The 20,118-nt window shown below is 42.0% G+C and overlaps 1 protein-coding gene across 3 annotated transcripts in view; it reads left to right on the top strand.

Annotated features, from left to right (window-relative positions):
• The window catches only part of ETV5 (ETS variant transcription factor 5), a 56,290-nt gene that overhangs the window by 32,243 nt on the left and 3,929 nt on the right, over positions 1-20,118 (top strand). For all 3 annotated transcript variants that reach the window (XM_014732795.3, XM_005601864.4, XM_014732794.3), the window contains 5 exons: positions 6,013-6,272; positions 8,323-8,382; positions 13,055-13,123; positions 13,285-13,454; positions 17,881-17,982. In XM_014732795.3, the coding sequence (XP_014588281.2) occupies positions 6,013-6,272; positions 8,323-8,382; positions 13,055-13,123; positions 13,285-13,454; positions 17,881-17,982 (661 nt within the window). The remainder of the gene's footprint in view (positions 1-6,012; positions 6,273-8,322; positions 8,383-13,054; positions 13,124-13,284; positions 13,455-17,880; positions 17,983-20,118) is intronic.

Here is a 20,118-nt window from a genome sequence, read left to right as displayed (position 1 = left end):
ATCCGGTTTGGGGTAGGTTGGTTGTTACTTTTATCAGGCTAGAGGAAATCTCCTTCTATCCCTGGTTTACTGAGAGTTTTTAATATGAATGGACGTTGAATTTTATCAGACACTTTTTCTGCCTCTGTCGAGACGATCAAATGAATTTTCCCCTTTAATTTCTTAGTGTGCTGAGCCACATTCATATATGGGAAACCAACCTTGTATTCTTGTGACAAATCCAACTTATTTGTTATGTATTATCTTCTGTACGTTGCTAGATTTGGTTTTCCAACATATGTATATTTAGGACTTCTGCGTCTGTATTTACAATTGAGAATAATGTATAATTTTTCTTTCTCGTGTTGTCCTTGTTGGGTTTTAGCATTAAGGTTATACTCATTAAATGAATAGAGGGTGTTCTCCTTTTTATGTATTCTGGGATAGTTCATGTGAAATTGGAATTCTTTGTTCTTTGAATTTTGGGAAAGAATTTACCAGCAAAACCATCTGAGACTGATATCTTCTTCGTGGGAAGGTTTTTACTTACTAGTTCAGTGTCTTCATCTTTTCTAGTCTTGCACTGGATTTTCATTTAGTTAAGTGAATTTAATTCTTTTTTTCTAGGAATTTTCTTGTTTTGTGTGAGTTTTAAAATTAACTGGCACAAAGTCATTCATAATGTCCTTTTTAAAACCTCTACAGCATCTGTTGTAGTTATCCCTCTTTTCATGTTTGATATTATTTATCTAGACTTTTTTTCTTTCTTCGTCTTGGCAGACAGTATCATTCGTCTTTACAACCATTCAACTTTGGCTTTACCCGTCCTCTCAAATGGATGTTTTCTACTATCCTGGGGACATCTCATATTTACATCACCTTCCTTCTTCCATATTTGATCTTGAGAAATTAGACAAACGTCTAGGCCTTTGAAGGACATATTTTGCTCCTCATCTCTCAATGTTTTATCACAGTTTGGGGCCAGTTTGAGTCTAAGCAGCGCTGACAGGCCTCGCAGAGCCCTGAGAGCTGTTTCAGAGTTCTCTGGTGTGTCTGTTAGGGACAGTGCTTGGGTTTTGTTTTGCCACAGTGTCTGGCTCTTGGTATACAGCAGGAAAACAAACTTTGATGTGAAGCTGGGTGGCACAGTGCCACCGGAGTGAAAATCAGCCTTCTCTTGCTGAGAAAGGAGACTGGATATTGGGTAGGCAACTAGTGGACTCTCGTGTTTTGTGTGTGGTAGTTTTCTCCCATTTCCTTGTGATCTTCCCAGATATTTGCATAGCTTCTGAATGCAGCTTATTGTGGGGTCAGGAGGAGGTGGGGTGGTTGACGGTGGTGTTGAAAGTAATGTGTATCAGGAAGCTAGCACTGTGCTGGGCCCTGTTTCATGCATTAGCACGTGTAATCTTTACACCAGACCTTTGGGACAGGTATCCTGGTTGTCTTTATTTTACTGATGAGGAAACTCAGGCTCAGAGCAGTTACGTAACTCACCCAAGGTCACACAGCTAGTAAGTGGTAAAGATTGGAATTCAGCCCAGGATGTTCTGACTTCACAGCCAGAGCCTCTTACCCAGCTATGCTTCTCTATTTTTTATCTTCTCTTAGCCTTAACGGAAATATTAAATAGATGGCGTTGGTTTCTTGGCTGATTTTATATATCATCCCTCAGCTGGCCTCTGAGGCGTCACTGCTTCACCTGGCACCCACAGCCACTGTGTAACCCTTGTTGAATCCACACTTTTCTCCTTTTTCCTCTAAGCATTGTGTTTACTCTGTGTGTTGGCAGCAGAAACCGAAAAGGAAATGCAGAAAAAGCATCTAACGGTTTTCATAACGTAAACCAAATGTTGGTAGCGTGGGTGAGCTCTTGGGAGGAAAGGCGCTATATAAATCTGACAAATAAATAAATAACCAGTTCTTTAAATAAACTGGGACTGAAAAAGCCTTAATCTGTAACCTATTGAATTTAGGTTCACTCGATAGTCAGAAGCCGCCTTTTGCTCACCGACTGTGAGCTCACTACTGCATGAGCTCTGTCAGGATAACGGACACGGGTGGAAGAGGGCTTAGCTGGAGAAGAGGTTTGTTAGGGACCACGCACCTCCTCCATTGGAAATGATTGCCCGCCTCAGTAAACAAGAGGCATCTTTGTCATAGCTGTGTTATGTATACAGTGCATTCTTAGATACTTCAAAAGCATTGCGGAAAGGGGAAGCGAGTTCAAATGCAGGTCAGTGAGTAAAGTTCACAGAATGTATTTTGAGGACAAGAACTGAATTACTTTACTAATCTCTGCAGATAAAAGCCATTATTGGCAGCAAGCTCTGAGAGAATCTTTCCTCCAAATATGTTGGTTTTGTGACCTACTCTTAGATCCCTTTTGCCACTCCCACTCCCTCAAAACAAACCAAGACTGAAGAATCCCAATTATAGAATCTGTTCTGCAGACCCCAGGCCGCTAAGCTTCATGCATCCTTAAAGTTTTGTTGGGGGGAGGGGATGGGGGCTGCTGGCTGGTGCCCATAGGGAAGTACCTTTTGCTGAAGAGGCTGTACCAGGCCGACTCTAGAGTTTCATTCTGGAGGGTGAGAGGATAAGCACCAAGCGGAAGTGGAGTGATGGGGCCTGTCAGCTGCAGAGGCTCTGCTTACAGAACTGAGTGGCTCTGTGCCATCTCAGAGCCGTTAAAGGAAGGGATTTGTGGAGGTCACTTTTGAAGGGACTAAGAGGTGACGGAGGGGAGAAGAGAGAGAATGTGGAAGATGGGTGCCCTTGTTACTGTTCCTTCCTGCTAGCATAACATTTGGGTACTTTATAAAAATAAGGCCTTAACAATATCTTCATCTTTCTTTTCTGCCCACTTCAGAATTTTCTTTAAAAGTTCAGGTTTGCAGCAGGCTGCTGGTACCTGTATTCTAAATGTCAAGGCTAAACCTGAGTCTCAAATTTGCACTTCTTCAAAGACCATGGAAGGGTTTCCTTAAATAACAGCAACCTAGAAAATCGCATTCCTGATGAAGTTCCACTGTAATGCATTCAGCGCCCCAAAGAGAGGCTGTCAACCCACCGAAGCTTATAGTGTATACAACTTATTTAATACATTGGCCAGGCAGATTCTGATGCTTTTACTGTCTGGGATAAAAGGATAAGTATATGTAAAATTGTTCAGTGATCTTCATGTTGTGAAATAGTCTCATGGTGCTGCTTTTGGTAGGGTAGGAAAGACTCACACAGCGAGCGCCATGCTGTACCCTAGTCTAAACACTGTTTTATCTGCACCCAGATCTCTTCAGTTTAAGATTCTCAATCTTGATGTTCTAGAAGTCTGTTGGCCACCTGTTGCCACAGATTGATTCAAATCAAATTCAAATTATTTGATTAAAACTATTAATAGGATTCAAGCTAAAAGTAAGGAGTAAGACCTTACTAATACAGTATATTGTTTATTTTAAAAAACTCATTGAAATTAATTGTTCTAAATCTTTTATATTCCCTGAACCCTGGCTCCTACTTTCTACCTGAGAGAGTGAAGTCACAGATGCTTTTCTTTATAGACAGAGATCCGTGCCTTATGTATATTTCATGGGTTGAAGCCTCACATTGAGGGTTACCATCTCTAACCTCTACACCCACCCTCCTGAAGTCCACCCAGTCCGTCAGTGATTACAGCTGTGGCAGAAACCATGCTTTGTAGACACAGTTTTATTTCATCATTCCAGTAGCATTACGATGGATAATGCATCCCCATGTTACAGATGAGGAAACTGAGCCAAGAAAATTTGCCCTCCATCACTTCCCTGAAGTAGCGTCACTGCTGGACTGCAGGCTTCCCATTTTACTGGACTGCCTTCCCGATGGGGAAAGGGCGGTTGACGCACATCTGGATTTCTCTGATAGCTAAAGGATGTTAATGATCCTCGTTGATTAATAACAATAACAAAAGGCTTTTATTGTTCTGTCTTATTATAAAATAATGCATGGTTATTATTAAACTGTAGACGAGCAAAAAAAGAAAATCACCTAAAATCCAAACCACCCAAAGATAAGCAGCGTTAACACATGTGCAAATCTTTCAAGGATTTTATATCACACCATAAGTATGTTTTTTATTTTTGCAAAAATTTGATCCTCTTTGTACTGTTTCACAACCTGCCTTAATAGGTCAAAAATACCTTTCCGGGTCCTTACATAATTGTATGTTATATCATAGTTGAATGGATGCTTTCGGCTAAATGGCTATATCACCATGTACTTAGTCAGTTCCCTTGTTAGACATTGGCGTTGGTGACCGTCTTTGTAGCTGTGTCTAATCATATCTATGATTTCAATGCTCTCTGTGTGCCAGACATAGATTTGTTGGCTGCCTGCTCATCCTCCAAGTAATCAGGAAAAATTGTTTCTCTCTTTACTTAGTACTTTTTTGATTACTAATGAAGTTGAACTTTTTGTTTGCTTAGGACCATTAGAATTTCTTCTTTAGTGATTTTCCTATTTATGTCCTTTGCCCATTTTTTTTATTGGGATGTTCATCTTTTATTGATTTTTAAAAAGTCTTTATGTCAACAATATTAACACTGCTGTGTCTGTTAGAGATTTTTCTCCAGTTTGTTTTGTTTTTGATTTTATTTCTAGTGTTTTCGGTCTGTCACAGATTTTTTTCCCCCCAGTTTGTTATTTTTCTTTTGCCTTTGTTTCTGGTGTTTATTTGACTTATAGAAATTTATGCAATAAGGTATATCCATATTTATCTTGATGATTTCTTCTGTTGGTATGATGCATAGAAAGATTATCCCTCGAGACTATGTAACTTTTCATATATATTTACTTTACTATTATGGTTTCACATTGAAATTTTTAATCCATATGAAATTTATTTTGGCATATGGTATAAAACAGGAGTCTAACTTTTTCCCCCACCAATTTGAAATACTGACTTTAACTGGTAGTAAATTTTGGAATATACTTGACAGTTTTTTCTGGGTTTTTTTTCTTTTTTTTTTGAGGAAGATTAGCCCTGAGCTAACTGCTGCCAATCCTTCTCTTTTTGCTGAGGAAGACTGGCCCTGAGCTAACATCCGTGCCCATCTTCCTGTACTTTATATGTGGGATGCCTACCACATCATGGCTTGCCAAGCAGTGCCAGGTTCGCACCCGGGATCCGAAACGGCAAACCCCAGGCCACTGAGGCAGAACGTGCAAACTTAACTGCTGTGCCACCAGGCTGGTCCCTACTTTACAGTTTTTGACTTCCCATTCAATTCCTTTGATATGCCCATCTTTCGTTCTTTGTATTACTATTTTAATTATTGTGGTTTTATAATATATATCAGTATCTAATTGATCATTATTTCTTTTCAAAAATTACTTAATCTTTTAAGTTTAGAATCATTTGTCAAGTTGATTGGAAGGCATTGCTACTATAGAATAATTTTCATTGAATCAATAGCCTTAAAGTCCTAAGTTTCTCTTTAATTAGGTCTTTTTTCTTTTCCTCAGAAAACAGTTTTAAGGTTTTATTCTTATATGGCCTACACATTTCCTGATTATTCCTAGGGACTTTATGTTTTTGATTGCCATTATATATGGGATTTTTTTTTTTTACTACATTTTCTAACTTGTTAATTTGTACTCTTTGGTCTTAAAAAAATTAATTCTATCTGCAAGTGAGAGAATGAATGAACTAGTGAAAAAACATATATGTATATGTTAGTGCCGTTTGCAAACAATTGGTTTTATATAGTCAGATACATAATCTGGCCCAACTGTGCAGATAGACTGTGGGTGAAATAAGCATGCATGGAAGAGGCTACCACATCATTGTTTTGATTGTTTTTCTGCCAGTCCCTGACTCACTCAAGAGGTTTGAAATGTGTGATATAATTTTGAGAAATGGGTAAAATGTCCAGAAATAAGCATTAAGTACTTTGCAAATAATTCCATTCTTCTGAACTCTAATCCTCAATGCTAAATCATAGTAAGTATGCATCATGTTCTTAGTTAAACAATATAACTCCTTTCTTCTTACAGATTTCAGAGACAACTGTCTGAACCCTGCCACCCCTTCCCTCCTCAGTCAGGAGTTCCTGGAGATAATCGCCCCGGTTACCACCGGCAAATGTCAGAACCCATTGTCCCTGCAGCTCCTCCACCCCCTCAGGGATTCAAACAAGAATACCATGACCCGCTCTATGAACATGGGGTCCCAGGCATGCCGGGCCCCCCAGCACATGGGTTCCAGTCACCAATGGGAATCAAGCAGGAGCCCCGGGATTACTGCGTTGATTCAGGTTAGCATAAAATCGCGCCATTCCTTTCTTCGTTCTCTTGTTCATCTGTCTGGTCATTATTGAGTGTCTTCTCCATGCAGGGCTTTGGGAAATGGTTTTATAAAATTGCCTTCTAAGAATTTATGAGCGAGGAATGCAGACATGTTTATGCATAACTGAATACAAAACAAAGCAGAAAGCCGTGCACATTTTAGGAAGTGTACCAGGCATTCAAAAGTGATGTAGAGGATACCTCTGAGTCCAAGCCTGAAGACTGCTGGGGTCCGATCCTGGTGATGCCCTTTTTAAGACCTGCTATCTTAGGGTCACTGGACATGGGATATTATTTCTGCATTTTAGTCCTGCCCCTAGTTTTACGGCTTTCTTTTTTAATATAAGAGACTCATAAAGTCCCAATATAAGTATAACGAAGAGAGTCCACATGCAGGATGGGATTCTGTTCTTGAAATGAGTGGTGTTCTGAGAAAGCATCTGGTATATCATGGCTGTATGGGGTGCCAGGTACGCCATGGAAGAGGCTGTCCTGTTGGTTGCTTTGTGAGATTCGCTACTCTATTGCAATGCTTTCATCTGGGAAGGTTCCCGTGTCCTTCAGCAGCTGCTGGTGTACACAGGGAGAGGTATAACATGTGAGGGCACCTATTGATTGTTTGGGTTACTTCTTGTCTAAAAACCTAAGCATATCAACAAGTTTAAGCTGTACTTGGGAGCCCTCGTGCCTACCGCCACACACATGCACACTCATTCACTGACTACACATTTTAGGGGCCAGCATATTGAATAAGACCATTAGGGGAAAGGAGAGTTGGAATTGTGTAGCTTGTGCATGTGGAAACTGTTTCCTCGTCTTCATTTCCCCTTCTTTCAGAAATGACTTCAACTTTTTCCCTCTCTTTTTGCAGTTGGTGCTAAAGGCATGTGAGGGCGGTGGGTTGGGTTTCAACCTTTCTTCCCTCATGAGCTTTGCTTAAAGATCCTGGGGAGAGAGGGGGCAGTATGTACTCGAATGGCTTTTGCAAATGAAATAGGATATAAAATTTGCTCTTGGCCTTCCCTGAGATAATAGATAGATTGCTCAATTCAGGCAGAAATGAGTTCTGGAAAACGCTGGGGAGGTAGGCAGAAGGGAGACATCTGTTGCTTTATGATAGAAAAATCAGCAAGTGTCAGGTATTGAGAGCTTATGCAATTTCCACTGGCATTCCTCCTGAAGGCTCTGTTGTATTTTTCTCAGGAGCAGGCATGACCTTTTCCTTTGGGACTGACATTGTAATCTGTCCTGATGAGTTTTTCACCCCACCCTACTCCCTTATAACAAGACACTCAGTTGGTGTTACCATATCTGTAATTCTTTGATCTGAGTGGTGTTCCCGGAGGGAAGGCTCATCCCACATAGACACAACTCACCTCACTGTCTATCCTCCCAACGGACACCTTGATAACACGCTGCCTGAAGGAGAGATCACTTGAGCATGGGTTTCAGTCTGACGTTGCCAACATGGTGAGAATGTGCTTGTCAGACTGCAGTCCTCCACTCCTGCCAGCTCTTGTCCTAGCTTCATAACTTCAAATCCCCTAATCTCTTTAGCCTAAAAATACCCTCACCTCTTGGAGCAGAATTGGATGTAACCATCAGCAGGAAAGGAGAACAAATTGGGAAAGATCTAAAGTGAGTCCCCTCTCCTTCCAAAGTCCCTGAGTCAGCACAGGCAGAAGGTTGGCTTTTTGAAAGCCAATTTCTACTTCTACTATTAACTCTCTCCCCAGATTTGGTGTTAACTAATTTCTCTAGTTACGAGAGGGAGGCATGATTTTTTCCTCCCAGTTCTCTTGATTAGGAGTCAAGAGCCCTACCTTCAGATGGTGGGTTACAGTGTTCCCTATGTTGCTTATTTGGGTGGTACCTCTTTCCCAGGACAAGACCAAAAAGACATGACCTCGGAGCAAGAGAAGATTTAGGGCTTGACTGCAGAGCTGCAGTTCAACTGACCTGCTGATTCAACTGCAGAAACGATTGACAGGAGTGTGTGTGTCTGTGTTTCTCTTTCAGAAGTGCCTAACTGCCAGTCGTCCTACATGAGAGGGGGGTATTTCTCCAGCAGCCATGAAGGTAAGAAGCTTTTTTTTTTTTTGAAATAATATTCAAGGCAGCTTCAAATTGCTCAGTTTCCAGGCTAAGATTTGAGATTGCAGATTAAACCTTCCTTAGCTCATGAACATGAGAGCTAATTAATCCTAATCTTCAATTATTTTGCACAGAGTTTGAGGCATGCTTCTGAGCACTGGGAGGGCTGCCATCACTTTCAATAGTAATGACTCGAACTTTTAAGAGTTCACCGGATAATATGAGGAAAAAATGAACCAACCTGGTTTCTATATAAGAAGGTTATATATCTGTATGTAACACTATTGGCCTAAACTGGAACTCAGGAACTATGTCATGACTTGACATGGTAGGTTCAGGACTTCTCTTCTGAACATTAAAACAGGGAAGGGTTTATTTCTTAGACAAGATATCCCAGACGTATGTCTTGTTGTCTGTCATATACATCTCTCCGTAAATATCTAGAGCAGTATTATTCCCCAAACCCATGGCATCAGCTTCACCTGGGACTTGTTAGAAATGCAAATTCTGGGGCCAGCCCTGTGCCCAAATGGTTAAGTTCATGCGCTCCACTTCAGTGGCCCAGAGTTTCACTGGTTCAGATCCTGGGCGTGGACCTAGCGCCACTCATCAAGGCATGCTGAGGCAGCATCCCACATAGAGCCAGAAGGACCTACAACTAGAATATACAACTGTGTACTGGGAGGCTTTGGGGAGGAGACGAAGAAGAAACAACAAAAAGATTGGCAACAGATGTTAGCTCAGGTGCCAGTCTTTAAAAATAAATAAATAAAAAGAAATGCAAATTCTCAGGACCCACCCCAGACCTACTGAATCAGAAATTGCAGGGGTGGAGCCCAGCACTCAGTGCTTTAACAAGCCCTCCAGGTGATGCTCTGCACACTCAAGTCTGATAACTACTATAGAGTAGTGAGGCTCAGCTTGGGCTTCACATTAGAGTCACCTGGGGAGCTTTTAAAACTTGGAGTGTTCAGGCTTCACCCAGAGCAATTGAATCAGAAATGCTGGGGTGGGACCCAGGCATTAATAGTTCTTAAAGCTCCCTGGGCAATTTCAATGTGCATCCAAGGTTGACCACCTCTGTCCTCTAGAGTTTTAGAGGAAGGTTGAAAGAGCTGATACAACAGTACTGTGAAGCATCGGCTGGTTTTTGTGTTTGGTTCACAAGAGTGGTTTCTATGGGTAGCTGCTTTCTACTGACTTGGTTAGAGGGGAGACCACGTGTGGTTGCCCAGGGCCCCCGGGGATATTCTGAGTGAGTGTCCAGCCCTGGCAAGGCAGGGCTGTCTCCCGGACCTCTGACTGTGACCGGCACAGCTGTGTGGGGCTTTCTTCCAGGTTCCCAAATGTTCCTACGGCAGCAGTTACTGTCTGCAGCAGGCAAACTAGGAGGGGTTTGGGGAAGAGAGGGAGGAAAACATTTTGCATAATTACAACATTTAGAAAGGAGCGTGCTCTTAAAGGAAATATTTTTAGTAAGGCATTGGGCTGCTTACTACACACAGAATATCTGGTGAGTTTGTGTGTTCCTCCTCCCCCGACTCTTTCCCGTTCTTTTCCCTGACCCCACACACATCGGAGTAGTTTCAAAGAGACCTGCCTTCTTAATTGCTCTAAATTAGCCTGACATGGTTTTTCTCTCCTTCTCGTACAGGCTTGACCACAGATGCCCCTGAAACAGTTAGTGAAACAAGTGTTTCTGATTGGCATCTGTGATTATTAAGATAGCCATCACCTGGAGTCTTTGCCTACTCTTGTCAATCTTTCATTTCCACTTTGCTCCTCAAACAGGTTCTTCCTTCCTGCCGCCTTTATTTGAGTGATTAGATAGTTGTGGCCACAACTGATGTAACTGCTGGTGCAAATTCAACTGACTTAAATTTCACTTAAACCAACAGCATCTTCCAGATGTTTTAGAGAACCACACGAGGTGATGACTAGAAACCACAAGATACACCAAAACGATACTCACGGGCAGGCCTTCATCCGATTAGTTTTGAAAACCAAACCTAGAATTTAATCTAGATTTACATTTTTTTTTCTCCTAAGTACTGTGAATGTATTATCCTTACCTTAGAGGAAGAAAAGCTCTAAAGATAACATGGCAAGTTGGACAGGTGTGTACACTTTGAGGCAGCTCACTTATGACTTTATAATAAGGCTGTTAAGACACCCCTAGAGTGTCAAAATCCATATGGAAAGTCAGGCTATATATAGCTTCCTCACAGCCAAGGCAAAAAGCATGAAGCATGGATGGATTATGTAACTCTTGTTGATAATATAAAGTATAACAATTTGTCACAAAAGTCAAACAGTTTCCCAGTAGAAAATTGGAAAATAAATTTATCACAGGATTCACTGAATCCTGACTTAAAAGTTAGCAATGTATTCTTAAATCTTTTTTTAGTGGAGACTGTGGACTCTCTCATATTTATTCAAATATTGCTTGGCCACTTATAATGTACCGGGTGCTAAAATATTCATATTCAGGACATGGTCCTTATACTCAAGCAATTTAGAATCCATGACAGAGAGTATATAACATAAAGCTCTCGCATTATCCAATTAATTTCTTAGTAGTACTTAGCACAATGTGCAATTACTATCTTTTTTGTTTATCGTTTATTGCACACTTACATACTAGGAACTGTTCTTGGCACTCTGGTGTAAAGATAAATAGATCAATGGAACAGAATATATATTAAGTCATTAAATTCTCACAACCACCTTATAAGGTAGGAATTATTTTCTTCCCCAGTCTTCAGATGAGGAAACTGGAGCACAGAGAGATTAATTAACTCATTCAAGGTAACACAGCTAATCCAGGTCCATCAGTCTGGCTCTGGGGCCCACACTGTTTAATGTTCCACACTATACCAGGTCTAATTTATTTTTTTTCCTACTTTTTTGTCTGTCTCCACCAGTTGGGATGCAAGCTCCATGAAAGCAAGCATCAAGTCTGTATCTTCTCGTTACCTACCCCCTTGTAGCACTTAGGTGCTTGGCATAAATATTTATTAGATTAAATAATAAATAAATGCCAATAAAATATGCTTCCTTTGATGTAGTTAAGCAAACAGAGAAATAGTGCTTGGGGCTGAGGAAACAAAAATGAATAATGCAAACCTCAAAATAATCATAGTTTCGGGGCTGGCCCCGTGGCGGAGTGGTTAAGTTCACGCGCTCCGCTGCAGGCGGCCCAGTGTTTCGTTGGTTCGAATCCTGGGCGCGGACATGGCACTGCTCATCAGACCACGCTGAGGCAGCGTCCCACATGCCACAACTAGAAGGACCCACAACGAAGAAGATACAACTATGTACCGGGAGGCTTTGGGGAGAAAAAGGAAAAAATAAAAAATCTTTAAAAAAAATAAAAATAAAATAATCGTAGTTTCCTTCAACTTGGGCAGTGTGTTTTCCCCAGTCTCAGGCCTTTTAAACATGGTGCTGGTCCTGCCAAGAAGAACTTCCTCTGGGCTGATTGTGAAGAAAGAAAGAACAGATTATTTCTTGGCGGCTTTACCCATGGATTTTTCAAGTCATAGCAAATCCCTCTCAAAATCTAATGATCGCCCTTCTCTGCAGAGCAGCTCCCCCTGCCAGTCCCCACTGAATCCCCAGCACACATACACCTGTACTACACAGCCAGATGAATGGACAGAGAACCGAGCCCAGGGAGCATCGTTTACCAGATGGGCTGGTAGAAGAGAGCACCCTGGAATGCACATACACATACCCCTGAAACAGGCTAGACCACAGGGAAGGATGTGGCCCCCACAAGCCTGTGTATTAACTGGCTTTGATTGGAACCACTGATCTGGTCAGGGTGCCTGGTGACCTGGTGGTCAGCACTGAATGCATATCAAGGGTTTATGGATTGAGAGTGCCAGGCCATCCTTCCTTCTTCTTGACCTCTTTCACTTTTTCCCCTACCTTCTTTTCATTTCCACTTAGGTCTATTGTTGGACCAGTCAGTTTCTGTTTCTTGAGCTCTGTTTTGTTATCTATGCAATGCATAAGTTTTTTTTATTGCTAAAAAGTCTCTTCAGGTTCCTTCCTCTGTGTGTGATGGTAATACCTCCGGATTGCTTTTAAACTTGCTGTTCGTTGCAATCCTCCACAGGCCCAAGTCTTTACTCATTTTGACAACATTCTCTGTCCTCCAGGCTCTGTCATAATTGAAGCGGGTATGTGGGCAGCCTGGACAAGTTACAGGAGAGGTTAAAATTAATATTCGCTAAAAGGAAAATGGCGAGACGGTACAGATCAACCCAATCCACCCAGCTAGGCCAACTGAAATAGATGAGACTTCTTTTCAGATATAAAGGCTTAGTCACAGCCACACTGATCCAGGCAGACCTCATAAGCAAGATGTGAAGGAACTTGCTGGTGACTCACTCGGTGCTTCCCTGCAGTCTTGATTCTAATGGCAGGAATTGATGCCGTGCTGACTGAGGCTTGGGTGATTACAGCACAACACGAATGCCTAAGTCCTTTTAAAGTCCCCCAAAATTCACTCTGGCATAGATACAGCAATTAATGGGGCTTAGGACTTGAAATGGTAGAATCCTATTTTAGTCCTTAAATCCAGAGTTTCGGTAGAACACAGATAGAATTTATTAAGCAACATGGTCTTTGTTTTTCAATTCTCCTTCAGGTTTTTCATATGAGAAAGATCCCCGGTTGTACTTTGACGACACTTGTGTTGTTCCTGAGAGACTGGAAGGTAAGTAGCTTTATTCATTTGTTGCTAAGCTGGAGGGTTGGAGATGTCAGAGCACCTCAGCCAGTCTTATTAACACCAAATTGGCATTAACGACTCCTTTTTGCCCAAATCACCTGAGAAACTTGACTAAAGTATTGCATGTGCTTCTTTGTCCCAAACAGGCAAAGTCAAACAAGAGCCCACCATGTATCGGGAGGGGCCTCCTTACCAGAGGCGAGGTTCCCTTCAGCTATGGCAGTTCCTGGTCACCCTTCTTGATGACCCGGCCAATGCCCACTTCATTGCCTGGACAGGCCGAGGCATGGAGTTCAAGCTGATAGAACCCGAGGAGGTAAGCACTGGATGCTGGACTCCGGTGATTTTTGATTTGTTGATGATGATAGTGATGATGTTTGTTCTTGGTCAGTTCTCCACTGAGGCTTTTTACCGTGTTAAACATGCTCTTCCTTCTCATTCAGATTCTGGCCTGGGCACTGGGCATGGTAGTGCCCTTCCTCTTAAGAAGACAATTTGACAGGCAGAGTTCTCCACTGGAGAATACCTAAAAAGTATTAGTAACACTTCTGCAAAATCTGGGGAGTGAGACCATGAAGACGTATGTCCAAATAGGGACTGTTTTCCCTCTTAGAAAGTCTTTTTCAAGTGTTGTTTCAGGGGTACCGACTTGTTTTGGTGTTGGCCCTCGTACATCATAGCCTATCTCTACATCTACATCAATGCCTACGTTTACGACATATCTGTGTCATATCTATGTGAGTCATCTATGGCTACATGAACATATTGTGTGACATCTTCGTAATATAGTACAGGATGCAAGTACCTCGCTGCATATTTCAAATGGCTCCAACCTAGAGAAATAAAATGATCAGAGATGGGTGAATCTTCTGAGCTTAGATTTTCTTAAATTGTGTTGTGTGGCATCACAATAATTGAAAGATGAAACAAATTTGCATTGTTTTGTTAATAGAAAAAAGAAACATTGTTACTGTCTGTTTGCCCAGAACTGTTGACAGAAAGACCTACAGACAGACCCAGTACATTTCTTCCATGGAAAAGACACGCCTTAGAACCGCTTGCCTGAATATCACATAACAAAGTAAATTAAATCAGACTCTCAGTTTGGCATATTCCAAAGGGCTTGATTTTTAATTTCTATTTTATTTAGAATCTAGAGAGATTATAAATGGAAAAGAAATAACTGCCCTTAAAATCTGACAAGTGCTTCTTTTGGTTACATGTACTTAGGCATTGTATACTAAGCCAGCAGAGCAAAAGGTATCTTTGGGATGGGTGTAATTGAAATGGGAACAATATCCTTGGAAGGCATTTGAGCAAGAACTGCAGTTTTAGATGTTGGCCGATTAACTCCAGGGCTCACCTTAGCGCACCAAGGGGCTAAGTTGGTGTGGAGGGTAACAGCAGGAAGTAACAACCTGGCACTTGGTTTAGAAGAAGAAAATGGTCTAAAAGTTGAGATGAGAAAAGGAGAATATGTGGATTGGAAACTTCTGAAGACTCCTACTGGTAGGAGAATAACGAAGACTTCATTAAAGGCAGTTATAAAAGAAGATAGACATATGGTGTTCTCTATCTTGTATCATTCACGAAAATGGAAATGTGTCGACATCTCATATTGTAAACCGTTTCTGTTAAGACTTGGTCTACCTTCCAAGCCAGCGTTTGGGACTGCTGTGTTTTTCTAAGGGTTTCTTTTTAGCTAAGTCATATAGAAATGGAGCCATATTTTAGGCTTCCAGCCATACTGGAGAGCCATTCACCCCACATTCTTTTCCTCATATCGTGGCCTGGTTTATGTGAGGCTTGAGGAAGCCGTGTCACCTAGACTCACTGAGGCTTTTTGAAAGTAAATCTGTCATGTGGGCAGCCCTTATTGATTTATCTCATTTCACAAACAGGAGCTTTTATGACTTGATTGCCACTGCCTCGGGCCTAAGCACAGGCCGCACAGCTGCAGGTAAACCTGGTTATGACCCTTTGTAAAGCTGTTATTGAATCTTCTGCTCTCCTACCAGTGGTAAAGAAAATGATGAACAGATGGCAGAGGGCCCCTGCTCTCTGACTTAATAAAGAAACTAATATTAATCCAGAATGCTCATAAATGCCAAGCAGCCAAGTCATGTGAGAGGCCTGTGGTGGCCTTGAGCTTCCCTTGGCCGATTGGACAGCTTTGTTTCTTCTGGAAGTACTTCTTTCCACCCCACCTTGAAACCCCCAAGCATTCCATGAACTCCGAATGTTCCATTCTCTTAACCCAGGACTGATGCTGTTCCATGTGTACACTTTGGCCTCAGGACACACAGCATTTGTGGTGGTTTTTTCCCACTCTCCGCCTTGTATAACTTTGCCGGCTCTACTCTGGTTAATGTCAGGAAGATACCAACTCCTCGAGAAAGCTGTAAGAAGTTGTCAGGGGGGAGCTTGAAGGGTGAAGCGGAGGAGGAAGCTGTTTGGGACGTAATTGTAGGCAGCTGTGTGGCTGAGTAGTGCACTCTGGGTAATTATCCATAATATCCATTACACTGTGCATGGAAATTGTGGTTTTAGAACTGCGTTTTGGCAGGCCCCTAATCAAATGTCTTTTGATAGTCATCCAGCTTAGCACCCTCTCAATTATGACTGACTCGGCTTTAATCTGGAGCCATTTTAACTGTGAATCTGCATTAATGAATATTTTGGGGGGTAGGGTTGTTTGTTGAACATGTGGCAGATAACTGATGCCATGGGGAGGTTTAAAAGGATGGGCTGCGAGGAAGAGCCACTCCCGGTGCTGTGGCTGCTCCTTCTTGAAAAGGGAGGAAGAGACATGTGAATTTTTTTAACTCCATCGGCCTCCACCCTCAAGATGCGTGCTATCAAAGTAACGAGTGGGGAAGATGAAAGAAAGAGCTGGTAACAAGCCGTTGCCTGCTCCCCTCACCCTAGAAATGGGGCAGCCCTAATTTCCAGCTACTCTGCAGTTGTGCTGCAGCACGCATTGCTGTGGAGGGAGCAGCCCTCATGAGGGCTACTGAATCACAGGGCCCTGGCCCAAGAGGATGAGTCAGTAACTATGGCTCCCAGAGCTGCTTTGAAGTCTGCATATACAGAACCTCTCTCTCCAGTAAGCTATTGCATATGCAAGTGACAGCAAAGAGAGGTCGCGGCTGAAGTTTAAAAATATTCAAGAATTGTTTCCCACCTCTGGAATATAGTAAAATGATGAGGCTGGGCTTCCTTTAATGTTCTCTGCCTCACTTGTGGCTGACAGCACTTCAAGGATAGTTTCAGAGCGTCATTTCTTATGAGCAGGACAAAGGACATGTATTGGTTTTAGCAGGTTTCCCTTCTTACCACTATTTCTGTTGGTTTAAAATGTTTATCTTCTCTAACCAGGAGATGTGTTTTTGGTTTATTTTGCCTTTTTGGCTGTTTTAAAAAATAGCATTGAATGGGTGCCGTATGGAGAAAGGACGAGAGCCAGAGATGGCCTGTGTGCCATAGGGGCAGGAAGCAAACGAGGGGAAATTTAACTTTCACACGGTTTCTTGCAAGGCAGAGTGGAATCGTGGCTATTGAATTATTCTAATGTAATTAGGACAGATGCATTCTTCCTTACTTATCAGATCATTTCTGGTATTTATTAAAGGGCATTTTAGAATCCTGAAGTCAGGAGATGTTGCTTTCATTCTGCCCAAATACTTTAAGGAAATACTTTAAGTGAAATACTGTTTTATGATCCACTTTTCCACTTGCAGTCTCTCTCCTTCCCATTCCACGTTTAACATTTGGTTTTTTAAAGATCAAAGGAATGTAGTTATTTTGTTTTTTAAAAGAGCTTCCAAAACTGAAAATGTTCAAAACCTGATCTCTGGGTTACATACATTTGAAGACCTCTGAGAAGACTCACATTTCCAGGCTGCTTCTTCCTACCTTGACAGTCATCCTTCTAAGTAGGGTTTTGGATGTGATACTGGAGAACAGGAAATGCTTGGCTGTTCTGGTAACTGGGTGAACTCCACCAGGAGGTTTTCCTGCTGTGAGTCTTCTCTGCCCCAAGCTCCAGTTACACTTCCTCATCCCTGCACCTCAGGTGGACCGGGTTAGATATAGTGCACTTCAGAAGTGTTTGGGAAGCCCTGTTAATTTTTCATTAAGTGGATAATGGTGCTACATGTTTTAATGTCCATTCTGCAAGTCTTCTGGGAGCAAGGGATTGGATGGCAGCGGGCTGAGATGGTCTGATTCCCCCTTACTCCGTGCGCTGCAATCAGTAAACATCTCCCAGCCCCTCTCCAATCTTATTAGAATTGAACTTTTGCTCTGCTGGCCCATTAGCAACTCACTGGTGTGTTTCTAATGTTTCAGGAATGACCATTCTAATTATTCCTTATTGACTGCTACAGAAACCATAGCACTTAATGGCAACATGTTAATGGTCTATGGGTATTGGTCAATAATTCATATGTGGAGAAACAGTAGAGAGCCTGCTTCCTCTGGGACATTAGCCAAGCCCTCTGCAATCTTAAAGTGCTAGGATTCTTCCACCTCTAGGTCTCACCTTTTAGCGATTGTGACTGAATCATCACCTTTGTTGAATGTTTGGTCTTGAGGGAATTAAATGCTTTTGCTTCCAGGTCAGGGAAACGAATCATTGACCAAAGCAGTGAGGTCTCAGAACTGGCTCTCCTGGGATTGGGAGAAAACCACTGGGCCCAGAGAGTGAGTTTCCATTGCTCTCTGCTTTCCTGTCTCTTTAGGTTGCTCGGCGTTGGGGCATCCAGAAGAACCGCCCAGCCATGAACTATGATAAGCTCAGCCGCTCTCTACGCTATTACTATGAGAAGGGCATCATGCAGAAGGTGAGCAATGACAAGAGACACTAGACCGTTCTGAGCACTTTCAAAGAAAATGTCAAGGGCTTCTGTAATGAGACTGTTTATAATGGCTGGGAGAAAACATTAGCCTCGTAAGTGATTGTGTGGTAGGAAAAAAGTCTTGGAAAAACAATCTTAAGACAAGAGTCAAGTGAGATATAAAAAGCACTTTTAATGCTCTTGGGTACACGAAAACCAGAGGTTGCGTGCGGAACGCACAATAGGAAGATTAGGCTCCCCTGCTTTACTTAAACTGCCTCTAATTACAAAAATGTTCAGAAACTTAGGCTGACTATTGTGTCCATAAAGGAACACGTGAGGGAATCAACTTGAAGGTCTGTGCTCCCACTAGAGTTTAATTGAAGTCTTTAGTTGTTAAGACACCTAGACTTCCAAATCTGTTGGTTTAATCCTCTCAAAAGTGTTAGAGGAGTGAGAAAATCTTATTTCTCTTTCAGAACCTATAGAAACTGGAACTCGGGTTAAAAACCCAAGGTTTGTAAGATGGCAGCAGAATCACCTGGCAGCAGGTTGCGGAATAAAGGATGTAGCGTTCTTTGAGGAAGCCAGTACAAAATCCTAGTGGATAGGTGGTGAAAGGGCCACAACCTTAAAATCCTGTGGATAGGCAGAAGATGGGAATGGCAAATCTTTGGCTGGTCTTTCCTAGCCACCAGATTTTATGCTGTACTGTTACCCAGATTCTAGCATTTACACATTTAGGCAGTCTACATGGTGGTAGCTGACAAGATGCACTTGGCAGACCCATAGGGTCATTGCTACTGAGAATTTGTCTACACTGAAGCCAAGTTTATCTTTCTCATAGGCAGGTGATAATGTGACCCCATATTCCTCTCACCACCTTAAAAAACATTAAACAGTTTTTCATGGTTTTCTGGATAAAATCCAGACTTTTTAGTGCTTCATACAAGCTCTAAGGCTGTTCCCCGTCTGGGCACCATCTGACTCTCATTTCTTCACTCGTACTTGACTGCTTGCACTAGCATAGCATCTTTCTCTTAATTAATATAGTATTTGTTTACCTAAGACTATGTATCACATTCGTATAAGTTATCAAGCATACTATAGAATGAAAAAACACTTAGACTACTATCCTACTTAGGAACTAGAACATTCCTAATGCCTGCATTACCTGACCAGCCCCTGCTTGTTTTCTGTCTCAGTAATCACCTTTTCACTCCAAGAATCTGAAGTCCTCAGGCTGAGTTACAGAGTCCCTTTTCTTCTTCTAACAGCACCTGCGCTTATCTCTATCCCGGCCCTTCTGTGTTGTTAGGTTGCTCCGTTACTTGTCTGTATCCACCACGGGAGTGGAAGCTCCTTTGGGGGAGAACTGAGGGTTTGACTTCAGTGCTTGGCACAGAGTTAATAGATACTCTAGGATGGGTGGTCAGTCTGCCTACCTCCTCTTTTTTAAAAAGGTACAATTCAGTGGCTTTTAATATATTCAGAGAGTTGTGCAACCATTGCCACAATCAATTTTAGAACATTTTATCACCCCAAAAAGAAATTCTGAATCCATTAGCAGTCACTTCCCATTTTCCCCCAGACTTCATACACACACACACACACACACACAGGCACTCACTCTATCTCTCTCTCTCTCTCCCCCCTTTTAATGTGAATATTATCAGATGGAATCCTAAATTCAGGAAGGACAGCTGTTATTCCTTTTCTGTTTCCATCTCCAGATCCAATCTGAGGGAAGGTAGCTTGAATAGCAACAAGTTGTCCCTATGACTAGGTCCTAGGTTTTCTAAGGAGGTAGAAGAGAACTTTATTTCTGAGAATAAAACAGGCAAAGAGTACAGGAAGGCACAGGAATGAGGCTTGGGGGGCTCAGATCCTAACACTCCCATTTATTAGCTATCTGCTTTGAGAAAAGTCGCTTAACCTCCCAAAGCCTCTACATAAAAATGTAGATAATAATCTGTGCTCTAATCTCACAGGGTAATATGTGTGAAAATGTTCCAGAGAAAAATGTGCTATCCAATGTAAGAGATTATTGTTATAGTTATTATATGACCCATGAGTCAATGAGAACTAAATAAAAGGTGAATGATGGCATGCCAGTGTGAGGAGGGACTTAGAAAAGCTGTT

This window comes from Equus caballus, chromosome 19 (assembly GCF_041296265.1).
Source record: "Equus caballus isolate H_3958 breed thoroughbred chromosome 19, TB-T2T, whole genome shotgun sequence".
NCBI classification, from domain to species: domain Eukaryota; kingdom Metazoa; phylum Chordata; class Mammalia; order Perissodactyla; family Equidae; genus Equus; species Equus caballus.
This window is presented reverse-complemented; position numbering and strand designations above follow the sequence as displayed.